This window comes from Blennius ocellaris (assembly GCF_963422515.1).
Source record: "Blennius ocellaris genome assembly, chromosome: 16".
Lineage (NCBI taxonomy): Eukaryota > Metazoa > Chordata > Actinopteri > Blenniiformes > Blenniidae > Blennius > Blennius ocellaris.
In genome coordinates this window covers 4579022-4602412 of record NC_137665.1, presented here as the reverse complement: position 1 = coordinate 4602412, position 23391 = coordinate 4579022, and the positions used below count along the sequence as shown (strand labels likewise).

The window sequence follows — 23391 nt, the reverse complement described above, 5'->3', positions numbered from 1 at the left end:
TCTGATTGAGGACCTGGGGAGGCACTGGCCAACAACAACCTACGGATGTGACCATCCATGTGCACTTGAGGGTTTTTGGAGACAGCGAGGTCAGGTGAGGAGCAGCACGAGTGTGTCCAAAGGCTGCGTGGACCCCCCAGGCCGGGGGTTGAAGGGAGGCTGGCTGGAACGTGCCCTGCGGCAAGCCGGGCAAGGATGAGGCGTTTCCTGAGCAGAAAGGGCCGCTTCTCCCTGCGCCAGAGCAAGTCTGGGACCCGGAGTGCCTCCAAAGATTTCTGTGAGTGTGTTCTCAGAATTGTACTTTTGATTTTCACATAGTGTTTTAAGTGTTGTAGGATGTGTATATATATATATATATATATGGGTTGCAGGGCGGAGTGAATATGATCCATAACTCCATGTCAGTGATTTTATCAGTTTATATTATCAATCAACTTCAGTGTTATTTTTCTTTCTCACAATCTGACACCAAGTTCTGTCACTCTGTGTCTTGAAATTTCAAACTTCAAAAAGTCACAATCCACTTTGTAGATGGTTTTCTGTGGTGTTACTCTAATTTAATCTTCCCCCGCATGTCTCACTTTCCCGCTTCCGTCTTCGTCTGCCTCTGATCAGGAGTAAAAGGAAATAGTTTGATGGATGACTGTATGGATTAGCTTCTGTGTTTGCAAGTTTACAGTAAACCTGATATGCAAGGGCGCTAGTATTCATGCTTCAAATTCACACCATCATGTAATAGATTTAATTGGGAGCTCTGCAAGATCTGTTCCTGCCTGCATCTGACAAAGAAAATTAATTCAGTTGTCGGTTATGATATTTAATTGTAAACCTGTAACTATACTGTATATGTTAATATGAGCCAATGCAAGTAATAGAAAGTACCAATTTTTACCTTGTCCTATATATGGCTTTTATGCATCCAGATGGCAATGGGTGAGTGGAGATGAAGTCGAGTGAGTCTATTGGGACTCTTTTTGCAGCAGTAGAATGAGGTCAGTGACCAGGGGAAGATCAGTGGCTCAACATGTGGGCTGAAAACCAACAGTCACAATTAACCTCCTTCGACCTGTTTTGCAACTTTAATTCACTCAAGATGAGAATTTAAGAAAATGTTTTTCAGTGTCACAACTATGGGTTAAAAAAAATAATCAGGCTACGCTAAATAGATCAGTGTAACTGCGGCTACAGCTCACCATCTTCATTGCAGTGGGGTCTCTATTTTTTTTTTTTAAACCTGCTTTTTGACCTCTATTTTACAACTCACATCCAACTCTGTATCGGTTGCTTACACCAGATCTTGTAACTCTTCTATTTTTAAGTTCAACTTTTTAATTTGAATGGAAGTAGACCCTCAATGTAGATTAATTAATAGCAATGACAATATATAATAATTCAACTTATATCATACTATGTAGTCAGAAATAAACTTTTTCTCAGAAAAACCAACACATATATTCTGTCTACGTTTCAGTTCAGTCCAAACTGTTTATTTTACATTCAATTATTATTGATGTCACTCTGATTGAAGCTCACTCTGAAACACATATAAATTCTGAACTTCTAAATGTTCTGCACCTTCAGTATGAATTGTTTTTGGGGTACATGGGTTCTTTTACCACAACTGGATAATCATTGGTAGAAATTAAAAGATGTATTGAGTCAGTTTGAAGAATGTAAGGAGTAGGAAGTAAAGATGATAAATAAATAATAAAGATAATTCTCTTCAAATCTAGAGAAAAGCAATACGAAGAATAACTACACAAGTGCAGATCCCTGAAAAAGCTACTCAAGTATATAAATACTGTATGGTTGCCACCTGTGTAACACACTAATAATTCATTCACACAAACCTCTCCAAGTTGCGTCTATCCCTCTGTCATCCAGACCTCGGCCTTCCAGCGACCAATCAGAACTGGCCGGAGGCGTTTGGCTTCCGGCTCGGAGGCACCGGACCCAGCTACATCTTGTCCGTCGTGGAGGGCAGCAGTGCCTTCCTGGCCGGGCTGCAGCCCGGGGACCAGGTGGTGGACATCGAGGGCCAAGACGTGACCAACCTCAGCACGCCGGCACTGATAGCTCTGGCTCAGACCCTCAAGACTGTTCCACCGAGCATTGGAGTGGTGTCACGCATTGAACAGGTCAGCAGGTTATTAGAAAATAAAAATGTATTGGCTGGCTCCAGGGACCCATCAACTTAACCCTAACCCTAACCCCAATTTTAAAAAACAAACAAAAACTGGATAATTAACTTCTGTTCCTAAATTGTCCACTTGAGGTCGCACTGTTTTGGTAATTGTGGAGGAAACAGTGAAGCCTAAAACTAAAGAGCAGAAGGCAGCCATGCTTGTTGCCAATAGATCAGTGATGCAGCAGTGAACGCTAACTGTCTCACTGATAGAGAAACAACATTTGCAGCGCAGCCATACCATGACACTTCGTTCCTGAAAAAAGAAAAGAAAAAGGAAATATCTTAAAGGCTGCAGAAATGCAGTGTCTTAAAAAGTGACCAACTTTTACTTTGCTCAGAGAGACCGTGGTGACTTCGTGGCACTTCAGCTTGCACAAAAGAAATTACGTAAAAAGGTGCCATGCATGTGAACTTCTTTGTTATACACTAAAATGTTATGGTGTTGATTTGGTTCTGCATGAATGTGGCCATTGAAGTAAAAATGATTTTTGATATTACAGACTTGGAGAGAGGAGTAAAAGGAGAGACGCGGAAGGCTCTTGCTATTATTACCTTTTTTTTTAATGAATTGATGTTGGTGGAAAACCGATGAGACGAAAATCTACAATCGGTAAAAAAAAAAGTAAAGTTTGAAACGTTTACTTCTACCGCCTTCAGATTGACATCACCCCAGGCCCAGATGGCCGGTTCGGCTTCACCATCGTCGGCGACAGTCCGCTGATGGTTGAGGACTGCATGCCGAACGGCCCCGCCGGTCGCAGCGGCCTCAAGGCCAGTGACTACGTCATGGAGGTCAACGGCATCCCAGTGAAGCATCATGAAACGGCAGCAGCGATGATCAAGGCGGCTCAGGGTCGTCCACTGCGCCTGGGGGTGCTCAGCATGGCTCGTCGGCCCAAGCGGCTGAGCAGCAGCATGAGGGTGCTGTCACAGAGCGGGGACAGTGTCCGGGAGAGTCGCGCCCACAAGGCCATGGAGTTCAACAAAAAAGTAGGTCTGGGTGTAGAGTCTGTCTTTTTTCATAAGCTCATATTTGCCGTGTTAAAAATGTACTTCTGCAGGCATTAATGTATTCTTTCACCCGCTAGGTGGAGGAAGTTCTTGGGGAGGAGCCAGATGTGAAGGAACAGCTGTTTGAGGTGCTGAAGCAGTATGCTGCTGAGAGGGATGTGGACAGCCTGGCTGAAGCCCTGCCGGACATCTTGATCACAGAGGAGCATCAGCAGCTGATAGACAGTGTCAGGTATAGACCATCATTCACTCAGATGTGCAATCACATTTATCAGTGAACCAACACAGAATACACAGTGTACGGATCTCGCTAAGAAAATATGCTTTCCTTTCTTAAAGCGTTTCCTCAGTTCCAAAACAGATTTCGCTGCAGTATTAATTAGTGGATGCTCATTGTCTACATCTAATTTGTCGGATGCATTAATATTTTAGCTGATTTTCTGTATAATTTCTTTAAAGGGTGTAAAGAGGTACTCAAATATCTCACATGAACAGTTGACCATTTGTTACTGAAACTACCGTTTCATAATCAAACAAACTCTCTGAATTTGTTTGCAGCTTGTGTCTGTTTTTATAAGAAGCTATATACTTTGTTTCTTTCCAGAAAAATTAGATTTTCTGCACATCTTGCAAGGCAAGGCACATTTCTTTATAGAGCACCATTCAAACACAGGGCAAATCACAGTGCTTTACAAACACATTTTAAGAAATACAGAAATGCTTTACAAAGAAATAAAAAAAAAATAGCAAAAGAAATACAGTAAAGCTTGAAAAGAAATGAAAGAAATACCAAAAAAAAAAAAGAAGAATCTTAAGTGAAATAAGCTTTTCTCAGCCTATCTCAGGATTTCTCTTCAAATGTTGATCTCACCTTTGGAATCTTGCATGTTTGCAATCTCTCAACAGCAATAAAAACAACAATGTCATCGGAAACACAGTAAATCAGCCACCTACAGACACATTAAAGTTATTTACAGTGACTTTCCTACAAATACATTTTCCAGGTTGTAATCTGGGATTAGGGGCTGGGATTGAGTTTGCATGATCTCCTTCTATGTGTTGGAGGATTTTTGTTTTGGATACTTCAGTCTCCTCGAACAGCCCAAAAAAACCTGAATCTGAGGTTAACTGGTGACTGGTCAGATTGCCTGTATGTGTGTGAGTGTGTGTTGTCCTGTGATGGACTGGTGACCTGTCTCCGGTGTGCCAGGCCTCTTCCCATTGTCACCTGTGGTCTGCTCCGGTACCTCACTACCCTGAGGTGGACGGACTGAAAAAGATATTCAATCTTAAAAAAAAAAAATTTCTCCACAGAAGCATCTATTATCAGTTTAAATCAATCACAGGGAAATTACATAACACCCCAGGTGCAAGATTTATTCTTTCCTTTCCTCTGCTGCAATATCATTATCCAACCGAGGTATCTGAGATCACAGTGCATAAGAATACACTATAATATGAGTTTTGAAAGGCAGTTAAAATACCTACTTTATGAATGAATTAATCAATCATATATAGAACACACTTCCTCAACAATTTTATATTACTGTGAAATGTGACTTAGTTTAATCTGATGACATTGTCATTCTCTTCAATGTCGTCTCTCTCGGGTACATCGTGCGAGGGTACAGTTTGAAATTCACAGAGGAATATGTGAATATTGCGTTTCTTCCTCCTCAGCACTGATCTGAAAATCAAAACCCAAACCACAATACGGCTGCACATTTTTCCCTGCCAGTCCCCCTCCTCTCTGTCTCTCTTTCTCTCTCTCTCTCTCTCTTTTCAGCTCACTTGTTCTCACTTTGACTTCTCTCTCAGTTGGTCCCTTTCTTTTCCCTTTTCCCTGTCAGCTGTGAAGCGCTCTTTGATAGAGGCACCGATTTCTTCTTGTGGATACACCACCGGATTCTCTTTATTCCCTTCCTCTGCACACAGCCTTTGGCTGCTATGGAGCCAGTTTGCGGCTCGTGATGGAGATATTCACACAAGCGAGCAGAGAGGAACATGCAGATGCCTAATTTCAATGTTTCTCCTACACACATGCTCACAAGCCTTGCGTTTGAAATTCCATGCTGGATGAAATGATGAATTGCTGCCTCAGGTGAGTACTGAAAAGCAACTTGGGTGGTGGTGATGCTCATTTTCAGATTGTGGAATAGTTGCAGCTCGAAAAAAACCAAAAATGGTTTTGAAGTTTGATGACAATGTTGTTCAGTCTGTCCCAAGGGCGTATTTGTGATTGCACCATAAGAAAACTGAGAGTTTTCCTTTTTTTTTTTTTTATTGTCTTCTCCCAAGGGCTCAAATTTTGGACCGGTTTCCCCTCCAGCTAGAAAACAAAGCTGCAGTCCAGCCTCTCAGTTTCCTCGGAGCACAGCTGTCTGTATCACAGCTTTCATGGCACTTTCCATTATTAGAAAGCTGCCCAAAAATGTGCTTAGTCATGTTTGTTTTGCACAGGAGTTTCTCAATTATGTATTAGCTGTACCCACAGAGGACTTGCTACTGTTTTTGGTGGGGTTTTTTTCTCACCTTTATGCAATGAGAGAGAACAATAAAGTTCTCAGTAGGAATCTGGATCAGTATGAGGAGAAACGACTGGATTTTTCTTGGTGTCAAGGTTAACAGTCTCGGCTCATGGTGGAAAGATCCCTGGTTCAAAAGTAAACATTTCATCTCTGGAGCCTTTTCAGGGGGAATTTGCATGTTCTCCCCATCTGTCAGAGAACGCCTTTTTAATCTTGCAGTCCAGATACATCTGCTTGAGATTAGTAATGTGAGTGTGTTGTGGTACACCTTGGTTATATTCTCTCGCTCATCATAGAAGGTTTAACCTGTGATATATTATCAACCTGTTCAGCCTGCGCTGAGAGTCAACAAAGGGAAGCATTATATTTGGATTAAAAGATGCATTTCTGCCTGCTGTATTTCCTTTAGTCATTTATGTGGCATACAGGCTGTAATAACTCCTCAGGATATAGCTGACTTCATATTACTAAAGATGGCTATAACTATTCTGTATATTCCAATATTAGAGTGGTTCTCACCGTTTTCTGCAGAGTCATGGGTTTATTATTTTTGTTGTCGTTGGAACTTTATGGGAATTTTACCCCCAGGTTGTCCATGAGCCATGCCTCAGGGTGGTGGTACTTTCTGCTGACAATATGATGTCTTAGGCATTTTGGGGGAAATGTGTCACATGGAAGCACTATCTTCTTGGCGCTAATGATATTTTTAATGGGAATATGTCTGAGGTCACTCCATCATTTTGATCCAACTTTACAGTTAGAAATAATATCTTAATGACTGGATCCATACAGTGGCGTTGTACTTAATACTTAGAGGAGCTTGGGGGAGATTTGGTGCAAAGTTTGCACATTTTTCCTGTGCGTGTTTGGGTTTTCTTTTTGATGGATGGATGGATGGATGGATGGATGGGCTACTCATAATGTGGCACACACTGTTACTTGACCAACTTCCACTGATTGGAATAATTTCCATAAAAGTCATAGAGTCCTATCAGTGCAACTTATTTAATAATTCCTTGCACAGCAAAAAATAAATGATTAGTTACTGTCCTTCAAAGACATAATTTAATTTGATTTGTTAACTTGTGCTAAAAAAAAATAGTAAGTTACTTGATGAACTTGCATTATCATTGCTTCCCTTCCAGACTGTCAACGTGCATATTGAACATGAAGAAAAAACAAAGGCTCAATATGCTATCACCATGAAGACCACAATAACAAGTAAATATTCAAAAGAGAAATTGTAAATATTTCAAAGAAAACATTGATTTTTGTTTAAATCAAATTTCTTAAGGGTAAAGGACATGACACTGAGGCCCGAGCTGAGATATCAGCCATGCTGTCAGGGCGAGTTTGTAAATACATGCATAATGCAACAACTATAGGTGCTTTTTAGATTTTTTGGGGGGGACTTTTCACTGTATTTTGCACCAGAATGCTTCATTACAATTGGCTTTATGTTGAGGGTGCAGTCATTTTCAATAGTGATTGTTTGGGTCTGTGAAGCTATGGACATGTTCATCACGTACACTCTGCACCACCACAAATACAAAACTGTAAAGTTGAAATTTAAGGGTTGCTACGCCACTATTCAACCAGTCAAGATGAAACTGTGCTGTATGTGGCCCCCTGAACTAAAATGTGTTGACACTACTGTTTTAGAGGCAGCAGTCACAATATCACTTCAAAATGTACCTGGTCTGTTCATTTTTTTTCAGTGCAGTGGCCTGAACAGCTGCATCCCAGCAGGATTCCATGGCTTTGATGAAAATAGCGAACACGTTTTTTTTGTTTTGTGGGTTGTTTTTTTTATATATATAAGGGATTGTTGTTGTGCTTTATCATGAGTTGGATGTCGGTGTTGTTGTTTTAGGTGGAGGAAATCAGTGTATCCGCCCTAAATGCTCAATCGCCCTCTTTTATACTCACCGTCTCTGATCGTTTTTCCTGACATCCATTCTGTCAGTCCTTCTGCCTCAATCACTCGAACTTCATGTCTGCCCACCCCACCTGAGTCTGTGTGATGGAGATCAAGTGTCAGTGGATGAGAGGTGTGTTTAACAGCTCCTGAAGTGATTTCTTCTTCGTTCTGTACAAAACTTGGCCAGCTGGGCCGCACTCCACTCAGTCTGCCTCTGTCCCCTCGTCGGTTTGCCTCGCCCTCCCACCGGACGTGTGCTATTTTTAAGCAGCCTACTTTTGTTAATAAATTCTCTCTCAGGTTTCTGGCGCACTTGCCAGTGTCAGTTCTTAAACGCCCGTGAAGCCCAGGGGTCAGCATGTGCTTGAACACTCAAAAGTTATGCAAAACAATATTTAGCTGGAAAGTCATCAAAGAGGAGCCCGGCTCGTCTACGAGCTCTTTTGTTTGTTCGGATCTATAATGCAGGGTTAATTCCGTCAATATCAAATGAACTGCAGACCCTTTGGCAGATGTAGTGTATGTGTGTAAAGTAAAATAATGACACACATTTTTCAACCCAAAAAGCAGAGTGCTGTTTTGTGGTTTCTTTCTATTTCTCGTTTATTTTCACACCAAAGAGTTTCGTTTTTTAATTTGATGTCATTCTTTGTGCAGTGGACAGATTGGGACCCCTAAAAAAGTAAAAATTCTAAATGCTGCATGGGAAAACATGTCGCACATTTCAAAGACCCCAACGCTTATTGCCGTTTCAAGCACACACTCGGTAATTGTGCTGACCTGCCGCTGTAATTCCACCGGGAATCCGCTCTCTTCTCTACTTCTCTCCTCTCTCCCTCCTCACTTTGATCCTCTCGTTGTTTCCTTCCTTCTCTGAGTGAAGAGATTCGTTCATTCCCTGTCTTTTACCGCTGACTGACTGACAGCTCAGTGATGAGGATTATCCTTTAACCATCAACGAGAAGACCTCCCTGCATTGAGCCCGACGATTGACTCCCTGGTGCCTGTGCAGGAGGAAGATAAATGATGGGAACACGTGAAGACTGCTGCCTCACACAAGGAGCTGGAGAACGGCGGATGTTGCTGCCTGAGGATGTTTTGGAGGTGTGGAGAGGAGTAAACCACAACCAGTCTCCTAGTTACCTCCCTCCCTCTCTCTTGTTCTCTCTCTTTCCTCATTTGGCTGCTTTCCGAGCGTGCAGCGAGCACTTTTGAGATCCAGGACATCTTCCTTCTTACAGTCTTTGTCTTCTTCCTCCTTCACTTGGGAGAGTTTCTTCAGTCTTGATGGGGACTCACCGAGAACGAGAGGAAGCGTTTGCACTGCTTAACTGAGCACTGGGGCACTTCCTCAAAGTGTTGAAGAGCCATGGGAAGAGATAGGAGTCTTTCCAGACGCTTTAGGTACGGCACTTTTGATTTCATCCCGCTGGTCTTTACTGTGCGTTGTCTTGTTTGTGCTGCGTTATATTCAAAGTTGCCGAAGCAAATGTTTTGTGTTCGTTATCCAGGTTTATTGTTCATAATTTATGCTCTGTGTCTCCATGTAAAACTACAAGAGTTTATTTCCTTCTCACTCTGATTCCAGTATTATATCTTTTTCCCCTCATCAACTCTTTGATACTTTTCCCATGTGATGTTTGGCCCTTGTGATAATGCTTATTATTACAAAATGTACTATATACAGTGTCAAAAATGTACTCTGTGTAAAGATTGACTCGGCTCAGCCGTCAAAGTGGCGAATCAGAATTGGGTCTCATAATAATAGTTTTTGTGACGAGTTTCCCAGCTGATTGCAGTTGTCATTAATCCCCCAGAGTATTGTGTCCTTCCACCCCTCCTTTACACCTAATTATAGGCTCCTCTCGTCCTCCTTATAATTGAGGGCATCCCAAGGCCTACATCCAACTTCATTGGAGGGAAGCTGTGAAGTTTTACATGACTTATTTTTGCCGGGTTAAAAGGCTGAAGTGAAAGTTTCTCTGACTTACTGTAGGTCAATTCTTGATAGCAGGGTTGCAGAAGTAGTGACAGCTATGGAAATCAGCTGTTGATAGATTGAAATGGAGTCAAACTCTGTCATAAATACACAATAAATGCACCCCATTCAGTTTCCTTTTTCCCTATTTGCCATTAGTCCAGGCAAGGATGGTGACGTTTGGTATTATACGTGAAGATGTATGGCCTATATAGGCTGTAAACCTGGATTACATTGCTTTATTCCCAGTAGTTACATGGCCCTGGCCTAGAAAGAGCTGCAGTTCTCTGCATTCTCTTTTTTCTATTCTCTCAAATGTCTTTGAATGAAACAATGTCTTTTTATGTTTGTGCCACTTTTATGTTTTGTTTTGACAGGCTATTTGCAGGCCAAGGCTTGAGTGTGGGTATTCGATGATGCTTGTTGAGTCTCTAAATGAGAAATCACATTTCTCCTCTTGCTTTTGCAAAACTGGTTCTCAAGTTAGTGGTACAGAGCAACCGGGTGTCACAGACGAGCACACTGCAGCCCTCTGGGGATGTGTTTTTTTATTTGCTGCATGATCAGGCAGAGATCTTAATCATATATACACATATACATATATATTCTTCCCTTGGTGTTAATGAATTTATATCGGGCTGTCTGTAAGACAAGCTGCAATGAAAAAGGTTACACATGTATATTGGTGGGACACAATTTATAAGGATCTCTGAGATTTTAGCAAAGTCAGAATTCCTGATCTTATTGCTTGTTTTCTAGCACACTTCATTAAAACTAGGTTTCATTTGCAGTCCAAGAACGAAACATACATCGTCTATCTATTGTTTGCCACAGTGTAATGGTTGTAGTGTGTTTCAGAAGGCCTAAATTATTCCAATCTGTATTTTTTTGAGAGTAGGTAATAATGCTCCATCATTGTAAAATGAAAGGAGGCCCACAAGTGAGCCTTGTGGTGTGCCATATGTTCGATTAGCAACATTTCTGACAGATGGATACGTTGTAAGTTTTGAACAAACTTACAACTTCAAAAAAGAAACTGTGTATGATTATCACTATACAACTATACAAGCACTTCCTGCAATAATGATTCACCAACCACTGAACCAGAAGCTCTATCAACAGAAGAGTTGCTGAACTTTGGAACCATACTATCTGACATCAGGCAAAATGAGAGCTTTAACATAAGGAAAATACTAAAAATGTTGTGCAGTGATTACAGAAACACAATTTAAAAGTTAAATGAGATTAGAAGTTTGTCAAGGTTTTGAGGTACACCTCCAGATGAAAAAGAAGTTACATCCCTTATTACTGTAAAATTTTTCATTTTATATATTTTCTGTGCCATTGTTTTTGTTGTATGACAATGTTTTTCTGGACACCCCAGAAAGCAGTTGCTAATTAGGTCATAAAACCTCCACACAGTGAATCAGCAGTCCACAGGATGCTTGATGTTGCAGAGCTGTTTCTGCAGAGCTGTGATAATATTTGGAAGCATTAGGACTTCAAAACTACACTGAACACAGGCATTAATGGAACAAAATCTTTGTTTGTTTGGGGTACATGACAGTTTATGTATGCATTTACAGTTGCAGGTTGTTTTTTCTTTAACACCAGTGAGCTAGAATTATGTTGGGGTTTTTTTTCCAGATGAGAATTAAATCTTCATTGTAAAAGCAAAATGACAGCTTTGAAAACCAAATTACTCTGCTGAGTCTTATTTGTGACTGTAGTATTTGAATAGGGAGTTGTGCTGTAATAAGTGGAAGTGGATGTTGGAAAAAGTAAAAAACACAGTTTTCTATTCTACACAATGGATATACACTGGAGATTTGGACTGGAGGCAGTATCATGAGCAGCATCACTGAGCAGTATCATTTTATAGGTGAAAGACATGCACACAAAAGAAGGGACAAACAGAGTCAGAATGATAAGAGGAAGTGGCAACATAGCCCATATTATAAAGAGAAACACACCCTAAAACTGTTATTAGCAATGCTTCTTCTATTTCTAGGTCATTTCTGATGTTTTGTTATGCATCTTGTTCTCACAGATAATTGGCCAAATATAAACCACACTGCAGCAGACAGCATAACTACAAGGGATTTTAATGGGAGCAGAGATTTCAGGCAGACAGAAACATCAATGGGAGATGTCAGGTTGAGGGAGACGAACAGAAAATACTTTGTCTTTACAGTTATGTGCTGAATCTGAACATTCTCACTGGGAAGAAGGTAGCACGACTAATCTCTATGCCGAGCCTCGGGGAGGCTGCACAGCTGAATTGAATGTTTTCTCTCATAACTTCCATGCAGCTTTTGAGCACACAGTTAATGGCAATGCTTGTTTATTGTCTCCCTATTGTCAGTTTTTTTTCTTCTTTTCAGCTACATGCATGATGCATGCAGAACAAACAAACAAAAACAGCTTAAAAAAAAAGAAGAAAACACTACAATATATAGTAAGAGCATCTAATTGTGGAATTGTGCTTTAAGACAGGAAAGTAAAACCTTGGGAGTTGATAATGGGAGAGGGAAATTTCCCTAACAGGAGGAGTGGATTGCTTCCTCCCAGAGGTGGTTCTGGCACCGAGCCCCCTCCTGTTCCTATATTAGCTGTGAGCCGTCACTGATAGTGAACACTATTACCTGCAGCTGCATCACACAGGCAAGCTCGTCTCCTACTCTCCTGCACACATGCAAACTCCCATAAACACACCTGCCTCGACTCTCCCAGGAGACGATATGGACTGAACTATTTTTGAACTAATTGAATGGATCCTGGAGCTGGAAAAATCTGTGATCAGGGCCAAAAAAACAAAAAACACTTTTTTTTGGAGGGGGGGCATTCAGGATGATGGATATGCTAAAAAGGATTGATTAGGATTGTGAACCTTGGACTTTCAATAGATCAAATGTCTTTTCACCAACTGCACTCTCACAAAGCCGAACTCAAAACTGCTCCATCTCTCCTCCACCTTTCCTGTAAAGTTATTCTAGCCAATCTGAGGTTTTCTCTGACTCCACAATGTTTGCCAGGATCTTCATTCCCAAGAAGCACCGGGAGCGATTCGACGAGGTGGTGTCTCAGAGTCTGATGAGCCGGCTGAAAGGTCGGAGCTTCAGTGACCCCAGCCGTAGTCACCTCCGCCGCAGCCGAAGTGAGGATCACCCCGAACGTCTGCTCGTCTCCACTCGAGCCAGCTCAGTGCCAAGGACCCACGCAGAGGAAGGCGTGGTGCCCCCCGCCCGAGGCATGCGCAAGACCACCTCACTCATCGCTGGCCACTCCAGTGGCACCACCAACTGCAGGTCCGTGGGATATGCAATGCCCTGTCGTCGTCGTGTTTTTTTTGTCACGCGATGAAACCCTGATGTGACGGTACCGCTTCCTGCTCATCTTGACCTTTCTCCAGCAGGTGTCACAGCGGCATTTTCTAATCAGCTTTTTTAGTTTTTCGAAGAAGCGTGTTTCCTTAAATAACATTTTGCTCCCTCCTCTCGTGTCTGATCAGATTTGCAAGCGCTGAACTGACGTCTTTCTGTGTCAGCATGCAACTGCTTCTCAGTGAAAAAATAGCCCCTTCAGCGGTAAAACCAGTGGGAACGTTAACCAATTTAGGCAGGCATGTCTGTTCTCCTGCATTCTTCATTGGCTGTGATGATGTTTCTCACTTTGAGCTGGTGTTGGCTGCGTCTCTTCCAAGACTTTACAAAATCATGAAGACATTCATTTTAAAGCATGTTGATAGAGTTGTAAACATCCTGCCTAAAACCTTCTCAGGGAGTTATCGGAGTAAAGTTGCTCCAAAAATCTGCTAATCTCTTCCATGGCTCTGGGTTGTGGAGATTTAAAACTGCTCCCCAGAGGCCAACGTTTAAGTCAGGGTGTTAATGCAGGATATGAATATAAATGTAGTGAATATCATGAATGTGGAAATGTATTAGAAGTCCACATTTATACCCTTTTTTTTTTTCACAATAAGCAGATGAGCCTATCAGTAAATAGTACTATTTGGTCACACTTGCGTAACAATCAGCAGACGCTTATAAAGCTTAATAAACTGAACCACATTTAGTTAATGACAGTTTGTATCAAATGCTGTCAATAATATTGACTTTTCTATTCTTAAGTCTTTTATATTGTATACCTTGTAACTGTGGCACTATATAAATATAATTTCTATACAATGAATGCTGTGCTTTTCTTTCATATCAGATATTCTCCATGGTTATCCACAATATTTAAAGCTATGTCAAAATGTGTCTTTTTAGGACTGTGAGAGTATGCAAGGGTAATATGAGCTTTGGCTTCACTCTTAGAGGCCACGCTCCCGTCTGGATCGATTCAGTGATCCCTGGTAAGTGAAGATTGCATGTGCCCACACATGCTTACAGTTATCACAGTTAACAAAACCAAAGAATATCTGTGTTTTACCTTTAATATGAAGATATATCTCTTTGTCATTGGTTTTCTCGTGTGCAGGCAGCCCCGCAGACAAGGCAGGTCTAAAACCAGGAGACCGCATCCTGTTTCTGAATGGACTTGATATGAGGTAAAGCCGCATATGTTTTCTCAAATTTCCTAACTATCCTGTTTTCCTACCCCCCCAAAAAACTTAGAATATGCATCTGCATATGCTCCTTTACAATGCATTTGTCTGCATGCAGGACCTCCTCCCATGAGAAGGTGGTGTCCATGCTGCAGGGAAGTGGTGCCATGCCGACCCTGATGGTGGAGGACGGTCCACCGACTTTCCCCCTTGCAGAGCAGGAACTTGCGGGTGGCAGTGTCCCTGGCGAGCGAGCCCGCTCCCCTGTGCTCAGTTCCCTGCAGTGGGTGGCTGAGATTCTACCTCCAAGCATCAGGGTTATGGGTCGCACCTTCGGGCAGCAGCTGGAGCACCTGTTGACCATCCAGGAGAGGTACACCATCTGCAAGGCGTTGGAGAACTTCTTCCAGCACAGGTGCGAAAAGGACAGGGGAAACGAGATAACTGCAGAGACCAGAAAGTATTATGTAGCTTGTGAATTTATGATTGGTCAACCAGATTATCGTTGTCACTTTGCCCGTGTGTCCATGACAACAGGAATGTTGACACTCTGATCGTGGACGTGTTCCCGGTGCTGGACACACCAGCCAAACAGGTGATCTGGCAGTTCGTTTACCAGCTTCTGACGTACGAAGAGCAGGAACACTGCCAGAACAAGATTTCACGTTTTCTTGGTTACAAAGCACCTGGTGCGTGTCCGCATTTTTTTAAATTTCCTACCATTTTACAGTCATTTGTACAATATGTTTTACAATTATATGTGAAACTCACTGGGTTTAAAGATTCTCTTTGAAAGTAGAATAAACTCGGGTGCGGCTTCGCCTCTTCTTCTGTATTGCTTACATGTTCCAGCTCCACCTCCACCGCCTCCTCCCCCCCCTCCTCCAGAGCCTGAAAGTGCCCCAGAACCACACCGCCGGAGCAGCTCCATGAGGGTGACGGGGACCACGTACAGAAGCAGTGTGAGAGGACGCAGCTCTGATGATCTGGTCATTGGAACACACTTGGGAATGGGTACAAAACTCCTGCTTTCAGGAATCCAGCCAGTGTATCTAACTTTAGTTTATTGTAATTACCCAATACATGAAGCCAACATTGGACTGTAGTCAGTGCACCTGGTTGGTGATCTAATGCCAGGGACGGCTAATTAGAAAGCATTTACATCATTCGAATGGGTTTGTTGATTTAGGCCTTCGTGCAGAGTCATTTCTGGAGACAGGGATGAGGTTGGCTCCAGGAGAGAGGCAATCAGGAGACGGGACTTCTCTTCCTGAGACACCCAACAACCTTACCAATGTAGGTGCCCAGCTTTGTTTCCATGGAGAAATATAGGGTATATCATTGAGAATATAATCTTTTCCTGTGAGACTCACTGTGGTTGTGCTGTTGATTTCCACTGTGCAAGCTGTCGGCAGTGTACGCTGAATTGGAGAACATGTATTCATCTAAGAGGTCCAAGTCTCTGAAGAGTCGTCCTCCTCCTGACCCTGAGAGTTTGCTGGATCTGGAACCTCCTTCACGCACAGCGTCTCCAACAATACTTGCAAGCACAGGTAGCTCAAAGTGGAATTCTCTAAATTCATTATGATGTGTTTCCTGATAAAAGTTATATTTGTACTGAGATCTGGTCACACCTTAGTGTGCTCCATTTTTTTAGACTTCCGGGCGTAAGCCTGATGAAGTGATCAGCCAGAAAGAATAAATGCAGCCAAAATTCAGCTCTTTTTCTCCTCAAATCTTTAATGTCTCAGGAAGCCGGAAAGGCCCCTCATCCCACACATCCTGGCCAGACCCCCTCCCAAGCCCCCCTCCAAACCAGTTCTACTCATCGGGGTTGACAAGCCAGACCAGTGGGGAGTCCAACCCTTACATAAGCCTGGACAGTCCCCCTCCCTCACCTCCAGACCCGCCAGATTACCCATCCAGTCCTCCTCCTCATCGTATCAGCAAGCGTCGGTACACCTTCTCCAAACCGCCTCGTTCAGAGGACACGGACCGCTTTCTGGATGCACTGAGTGAGCAGCTGGGGCAGAGGGTGGCTATCGTTGATGACTTCCTGACTCCTGAAAATGATTATGAAGAGGTAAAAGCACATTAACATCATGAATTTACAACTTATCACTATAAAATCAGAAGAAACAGGGGCTCTCTCTCTCTCTCTCTCTCTCTCTCTCTCTCTCTCTCTCTCTCTCTCTCTCTCTCTCTCTCTCTCTCTCTCTCTCTCTCTCTCTCTCTCTCTCTCTCTCTCTCTCTCTCTCTCTCTCTCTCTCTCTCTCTCTCTCTCTCTCTCTCTCTCTCTCTCTCTCTCTCTCTGTGTGTTATTTACATCAGTGCTGGTGATACTGGGTTAATTCTCGATGGAACACTAATTCCCTCATGCACACTAATGTAAGCCTCACGTCCAAATGTAAAATGGGACAGACCCTCTTGACACACATAGGCACGCAGAAGGAGAGCAGGACATACTGTTCCATAAGGTAAAAGTGGCAGTTAGAAAATATAATTTTGTCATACAGATGGATAGTTGGGAATCCAAAGGCGGTGTATAGAAGGAAATGGGTGGGGCATGCAGGGGTTGTGTGGTTGGAGTTTAAGACTGGAGGCTGAGTGGTAATATATCCGACCTGGAAACAGAATCATGTTGATGACAAAATCTGAACACAAGAGAGCAGCTGATCAAAATCAAAGGAAGCAGCAAAACAGGTGTTGTGTCAAAAAGCCTGAAGCACAGAATACCACTTCACATAAACAGACGATCTAGCAGAATGTGATATGAGAATCAGGATTTAAACACACTGCTGGAGTTGATGAAAGATCAGCCTCAGGTGAGTCCACTGGCTTCTAATCAGTCTCCAACGTTGGTGTCGGGTTAAGATGATGTGAAACATAATGTATATACTCAACCACAAAGTCAAAATCAACAGAAAGCGAAAGGGAGGAGGAAGTTAACAAGGGGGGGGGGGGGGGGGGGGGGGGGGTGTTCCTCCTCTTCCTGAAAAACTGTATTGTGATTAATGATGTTTACTCTATACTTCTCCTCAATAATCTTCATAATCTGAGCAAAATGTATTACACCGACGCAAACAGATAGGCCCAGAACTGCTGAGTCACATTGCTACTTTACAGGCAATTTAAACCACCTTCAAACAAAAATAACTTGAAAAGATGGTTGAGAAACTCTTAATGAGGGAAGTTCAACTGCATGCAGATCATGTACAAGGCAAATTAAAAGAATGAAGGTTCCACAGAAGTCCACTGTCAACTTTATTGACTACTACTGCATCAATTTGCAGAGAAAGTAAGAACTGTTCCTTCACATTTTTTCATTTTTATGAACCTGAGTCCTTAAAGTGACTAAAGAATCTAAAACCAACTCAGGAACTGCATACAAAAAATGTGTTTTAACTTGGTTTACACAGTATTGCCAATCATCGGCATGATTTTGTTCAACATGTGTATAATTTACTTAGAAAAATGTAATAGAATTTAGAAAGAAGCTCCTATCAGATTATGTAGATTGTTGTCATAGTAAGTCCCATTTTGACATTGAAGATCTAATGAAATTGGTGTTAATGCCAGGATGTTGTGCAGATGGGCTTCCCAGACGATGAGGATGATGATAATGAAGACGAGCTGGGGGTGGATGAAGAAGAAAATGGAGGTTTTGTTGCTCCGGAGCTCAGCAGCCCAAGTGACGTCCAAAGCAGCAGTGGGGAAGAGAACGCCTCCTCTCTGACATACTCCTCTTCCTCTGATCACATTCCTCCCCCACCCATGAGCCCTCCTCCGCCCCCACCTGTTCAGTTCAACGACCCGCCTCCTCCACCTCCAGCACCTGTCCAGACTCAGCCTCAGCCCCAACAGCAGCAGCAGCAACATCAGCAGCAACTGCTCAGCTTCACCCCCGAACATTCCCCGAGAAACTATGTGCCCATTCGCCGGAAATCGGGTCCTCCTCCACCGCCTCCGCCCCGCAGCAATCTGCCACCGAAGCGCCACTCTTTACATAAAGTGATGCCTGCAAGAGAGGACTTACAGGTCCACGCAACAATTCAAGAGCTTAAAACCTTCCAAGAACAGAGGGCCTACCAGGAAAGACAAGCCTATGAGGAGCAGCAAGCATTTAAGGAGAGGCAGGCATATGAAGAGCAAAAAGCCTATGAGGAACAACAATTGTTCAAAGAGCAACAGGCCTACCAGGAGCAGCAGGCCTATCAGGAAAAGCTTTTCAAAGAGAGACAAGCTTATGAGGAGCAGAAAGCATATGAGGAGCAAAAAGCTTTTGAGGAGCAGCAGATGTTCCAGGAGCAACAAGCCTACCAAGAAAGACAAGCCTATGAACAGCGTCAAGCCTACCAGGAGCAAAAAGCGTATGAACAGCGTCAAGCATACAAAGAACAAAAGGCATATGAAGAGCTTCAAGCCTACCAGGAGCAAAAAGCCTATGAGGAGCGTAAAGCGTACGAGGAGCAAAAAGCTTTTGAGGAACGGAAAGCGTACGAGGAGCAACAAGCATATCAAGAGCAACAGATGCAGCAGATCTACCAGAGCCACCACTCGATGCCTACGCAGCCGACTCAGCAGAAATCCCATTCACCTCTGCCTCTGCAACAGCTACATCAATCTTTACCCCCGCTCCCCTCTCCAGATTCTGCACACCACCACAGTAACCACCCTCTTTTAATGATGCGCCAAGCACAGCAGCAACAGGCCCACCAGGGTCACCACCACCGGCGAATGTCCCGTTCAGCCCCCCCACCTCACCAGCAGTCACCCCAACCGACGGTCCACCCGAGCCAGCAAGGCCAGTACGCCGAGGGCATCTATCAAAGTCATCAAAGTATAAGAACCCAGCCGCACCACGCATCGGCCGAAATGCTCCATCAGATTCACCCCGTCCACCACTCCTCCACTGAGATGCTTCACCAGCTGCAACAATCCCAGGCCCACCACTCATCTGCCGAAATACTCCAGCAGATGCAACAAGGCCATGGCCACTACTCGTCATCAGAAATGCTCCATCAAATACACAAAGCCAAAGCTCACCACTCTTCAACAGAGCTTCTCCACCAGACTCACCAAATGCAGCCTCATCACTCCTCAGCCGACGTTCTCCACCAGGTTCCCCACATGCACCGGGGACAACCCCACCATTCCTCAAATGAGCTGCTCCATCAAATCCACAAACCTCAGGCCCACCACTCCTCCACAGAGCTCCTCCATCAAGCCAATCAGATGCACCAGCCAAAGCCTCATCACTCCTCCACAGAGCTTCTGCATCAGGCGCAGCAAGAGCCTGCTTCTCTCCCGGTTCAGCTGAGCCGGGACGGTCACTCCCATCAGAGCCGGAGAAGTGTTAAAAGTCATCATCAAGGTGAAGGCAGACATCAAGAGCAACAGACCCACCAGACCCATCACCCACAGCCCACCAAACCCTCTCCACAGAGGCCCCACTCTATTCAACAGACCCACCATCACTCCAGCACGCCTCAGATTCATCACATACACCACATGACCCCGCAGCCGCCACCCCAAGACTACCAGCATCAGATTCATGTCATCCACCCTCCCCAGCAGCCCCACAGACCTCAGCCGCTGCTCTCAACATTTCAACCCCTCCAACCCCACCAGCCCACCCTCTCCACCTTCCAGCCTCTGCCCCAGCACCACCAGCCACAGCACCAAGTCCAGTCCTCAACCCAGACTGCCCGCCCACAGTCGCAGCCCTCGCATCACCTGCTGCAGTCCCCGCATCAGCCACAAGCGCAGTCCCACCACAAACAGCCCCACGGCCAAGGTCAGCCACAGTCTCTCACCCACTCCCTCTCTGACCCCACGGAGCACGTAGAGCCCCCTCCTCCTCCGCCCCTGCCCCCACCCTGCTCCCCGCCACCATTACCAAGACCCAATCTGTCCAGGATGGACTCCAACCACATGAGTGTGAAGAGACTGCGCTGGGAGCAGGTGGAAAACTCAGAAGGGACGATTTGGGGGCAGGTCAGTTCTGAGCCGTTGGGAGATGGACTTTAAGATAGAACTCAATTTTTTTTTTTTTTAAATATATATATAGAATTATAGAATTTGGACTTTTAAACATTAATTTTTGGATGTCTTCGGTAGTTGGGAGCAAATTCTGACTATGACAAACTGCATGACATGGTGAAGTATTTGGATCTGGAGCTGCACTTTGGGACACAGAAGAGTTCAAGTGAGTACAAATAAGGACAATCAGAAATAATGCACTCCCCAAAATTATTTGTTGAGTTAATGTAATTTAATTGTGCCACACATTGGTGTAGATTGTGAACTCTAATGAACTCAAACGAACTCTTTAACAAAGAGAAACTCAACATTAGGATGTTAATCAAACATGCATATTTTACTTCCATTTGCACACATTCAAATACACATGTAACCAACATTGTTTTAATTTTAGTGCCTGTTCCAGAGCCTTTTCCTCAGCTAGAAACCTTCAAGAAGAAAGGTGTGATAGAAATTCTGTCCCATAAGAAAGCTTACAATGCCTGTAAGTAAGATTATTTATTTCCCCATGCTTCTATTGCCATGTGCATTTTCTTTATTGGAAGAAAATTCAAGTTATAATGCTGGTATACTTTTTTCAGTGATATTCCTGTTTTATAGGCTCATTCATCATTTAAAATGAGGGATTTTGTTCCTCATTATCTCCCCCTTTGCACTGTATTTTTGTTAACACTCCAGCTATTCTGATTGCCCACCTGAAGCTATCTCCTGGGGAGCTCCGTCAGGTACTGATGAATATGGTCACTGACAGGCTGGAGCCATCTCACATTAAACAGCTGCTGCTGTACGCCCCCGATGCAGAGGAGGTCAAAAAATACGAGGAGTACAGGCAGGACCCCAGCAAACTCAGCGAGCCTGACCAGTTTGTGTTGCAGGTACAGTGGTTTTGCAAAGATATGTACGGTAAAATATTGCATACATGATCAGTACCCATGCAAGGCTGTTGAAGGTAAAAACAAAACCTTTATTATCCAAAGGAAGTCCACTTCAGATCAAAATTCTGTATGTGTGCAGGTATCTGTGAAGTCAGATCTGAGAATCCCTCTGTTGATTCGTTTTTCTTTTTTGGTTGCCTTCTTGTGCTTTTATCAGATGTTATCAGTACCAGAGTTCAAGACCCGTCTGGAGAGCCTCCTTTTCAAGTGTTCTCTTCAGGAGAAGACAGACGAGCTGAGGGGTGCATATGACTGTATCTACAAAGCTTCCATGGAGCTGAAAACCAGCAGGAAACTGGCCAAGATACTAGAGGTATAATGAGTGTCAGCTGTGTGTAAAGTTAAATGCAAGATCAGGGAAGGACATTCAGCAAGATCACTACAAAGTACTTTTTTTTTCCATCATCCAGAAATAGACGTACATCATCTCCCACTGTTTTTCCTTTTAAAGTTTAAAATTTGCAATCTGTTGTTGATGAATTGTTAGAGAGATGCCGATTTAAGAGCATTGTGTTTTCTTTAGTTTGTGTTGGCGATGGGGAACTATTTGAATAACACCCAACCGAAAACCAATAAGACAACTGGCTTCAAGATCAACTTCCTCACAGAGGTACAATATGCACTAATATCTGACATGACGTATCTTAAAATCTTTGTTTACTTTGTTTTATAATTAAATCCATGTTGGTCTTTGCAGCTGAGTACAACTAAAACAGTGGATGGGAAGTCAACTTTTCTGCATATCCTGGTCAAGTCATTATGCCTGCATTTTCCTGAGGTGTTGGATTTTTCCAAAGATCTTACCATGGTGTCACTGGCAGCTAAAGGTAGTGAGATTTATTTCACAAGACGTTGGGAATGTTTTCAAATAAAAGTGCCCTGAAATTCCAGTTTCAGTTGCTTTTGTCAGTCACATTTTTTCCTCTTTTTCTCTCTCACACAAACACTCTCCCATCTTCAGTGAATCAGAAGACGATGACATCGGACTTAGACGACCTGCATACAACCATCCAGGAGATCCGCTCAGCCTGTCAGAAGATGCCTGCGACAGCCGAGGACCGCTTCGCTGTCGTGATGAGCGTATCCTTCACAGTCACAGAGGGGTATAACGTACAGTGAATACGATTGTGATTCTTTGACTCTGAGGTGCACAGAACTTCCTGGAAAACAGTCATCCAGCACTGCAGTCCCTGGAGTCTCTCCAGCAGAGAGCCATGGAGGAATTCAGCAAAACCGCCTCTTACTTTGGAGAGGATGGTAAATCCACCAACACAGAGGCCTTCTTTGGGATATTTGCAGAGTTCATGTGCAAGTTTGAGGTGAGCACGTCTTGTTTTTTGGGCGTAATTGTTATCAATCCTTATGTTTGTGTGCCAAAAAAAAAAAAAATTCCCCTCATGTAACTGCCAGATATGGATTTCCGTCCATCTTCTATAGCAGTACCGTAGTTCCCAATCTTTTTCTTGTGGGAATCCTGTGTAAAAGCTTGCTGTAACTATGGTGCAAGTTACATTGACCTGCTTTAGTGACTCTTCTAAAACAGCACAAACTACCAACATGTGTATCTATTTGATTTTTCACTTATTTTCCACTATAATTCTTATATTATATCTTACAGAGGTTTTTTTTCTCTGTCTACACAGAGAGCTCTCATTGATCAGCAAACGGCAGATAACCTGAAGAGTCCCCGGAGTCCCCGCATGGCCTCCCCTCTGGCCTGGTAACACGCACGATGCACATATGGAGATGGCTACTTACAGAAGGGGCATAAGCACAATATATGCATGCACAATAAAACATGCAAACGCATACAAACTGCCTGCACAATGTATGATGCACAAAACCAAGCAAAAAAGAAGTACTTGAGTGGAAGCTTTGGAATGACGTACACATGTCTTTTGGATCAAGTATGGATAACTTAACTTCAAACCAGTGTTGTATTCAATGTACCTTCCTGTTTCGAAACAACGATTAAGACCATAGCAAGCAGCATTGTCTGACCTTGATAATATCTCTGCTATTTGAAAGCTAGTTACTACGTAATTATTCATCCTATAGGTTAAGTTGTATCACTCTAAGCCTGAGTTCAGGTTATGGAGCACATATAGTGTTATGACAGATAAAACATTTGTGACATATCCAATGATTATAGACACTTATTTCTAAACTTTATCCTAAAATAGATATTTAATGAAATTATATTCACATACACGAGGTTGGTACAGAATTGGCCACCAAA

The 23391-nt window shown here is 43.3% G+C and overlaps 1 protein-coding gene across 1 annotated transcript; it reads left to right on the top strand.

The window, feature by feature from the left end:
- Window positions 1-195: 195 nt before the first annotated feature.
- On the top strand, window positions 196-22876 carry grid2ipa (glutamate receptor, ionotropic, delta 2 (Grid2) interacting protein, a; the record flags this gene model as incomplete). Its single annotated transcript, XM_080510860.1, has 23 exons — window positions 196-277; window positions 1885-2138; window positions 2846-3178; window positions 3277-3431; window positions 12662-12934; window positions 13898-13987; window positions 14113-14178; window positions 14294-14590; window positions 14713-14864; window positions 15028-15189; window positions 15365-15471; window positions 15581-15728; window positions 15927-16258; window positions 17755-20172; window positions 20296-20383; window positions 20612-20701; window positions 20896-21092; window positions 21310-21465; window positions 21676-21762; window positions 21850-21979; window positions 22114-22232; window positions 22307-22471; window positions 22796-22876. The coding sequence occupies 23 exons, from the start codon at window positions 196-198 to the stop codon at window positions 22874-22876; spliced, it is 5982 nt and encodes a 1993-aa protein (XP_080366986.1).
- Between the last annotated feature and the right edge of the window lie 515 nt (window positions 22877-23391).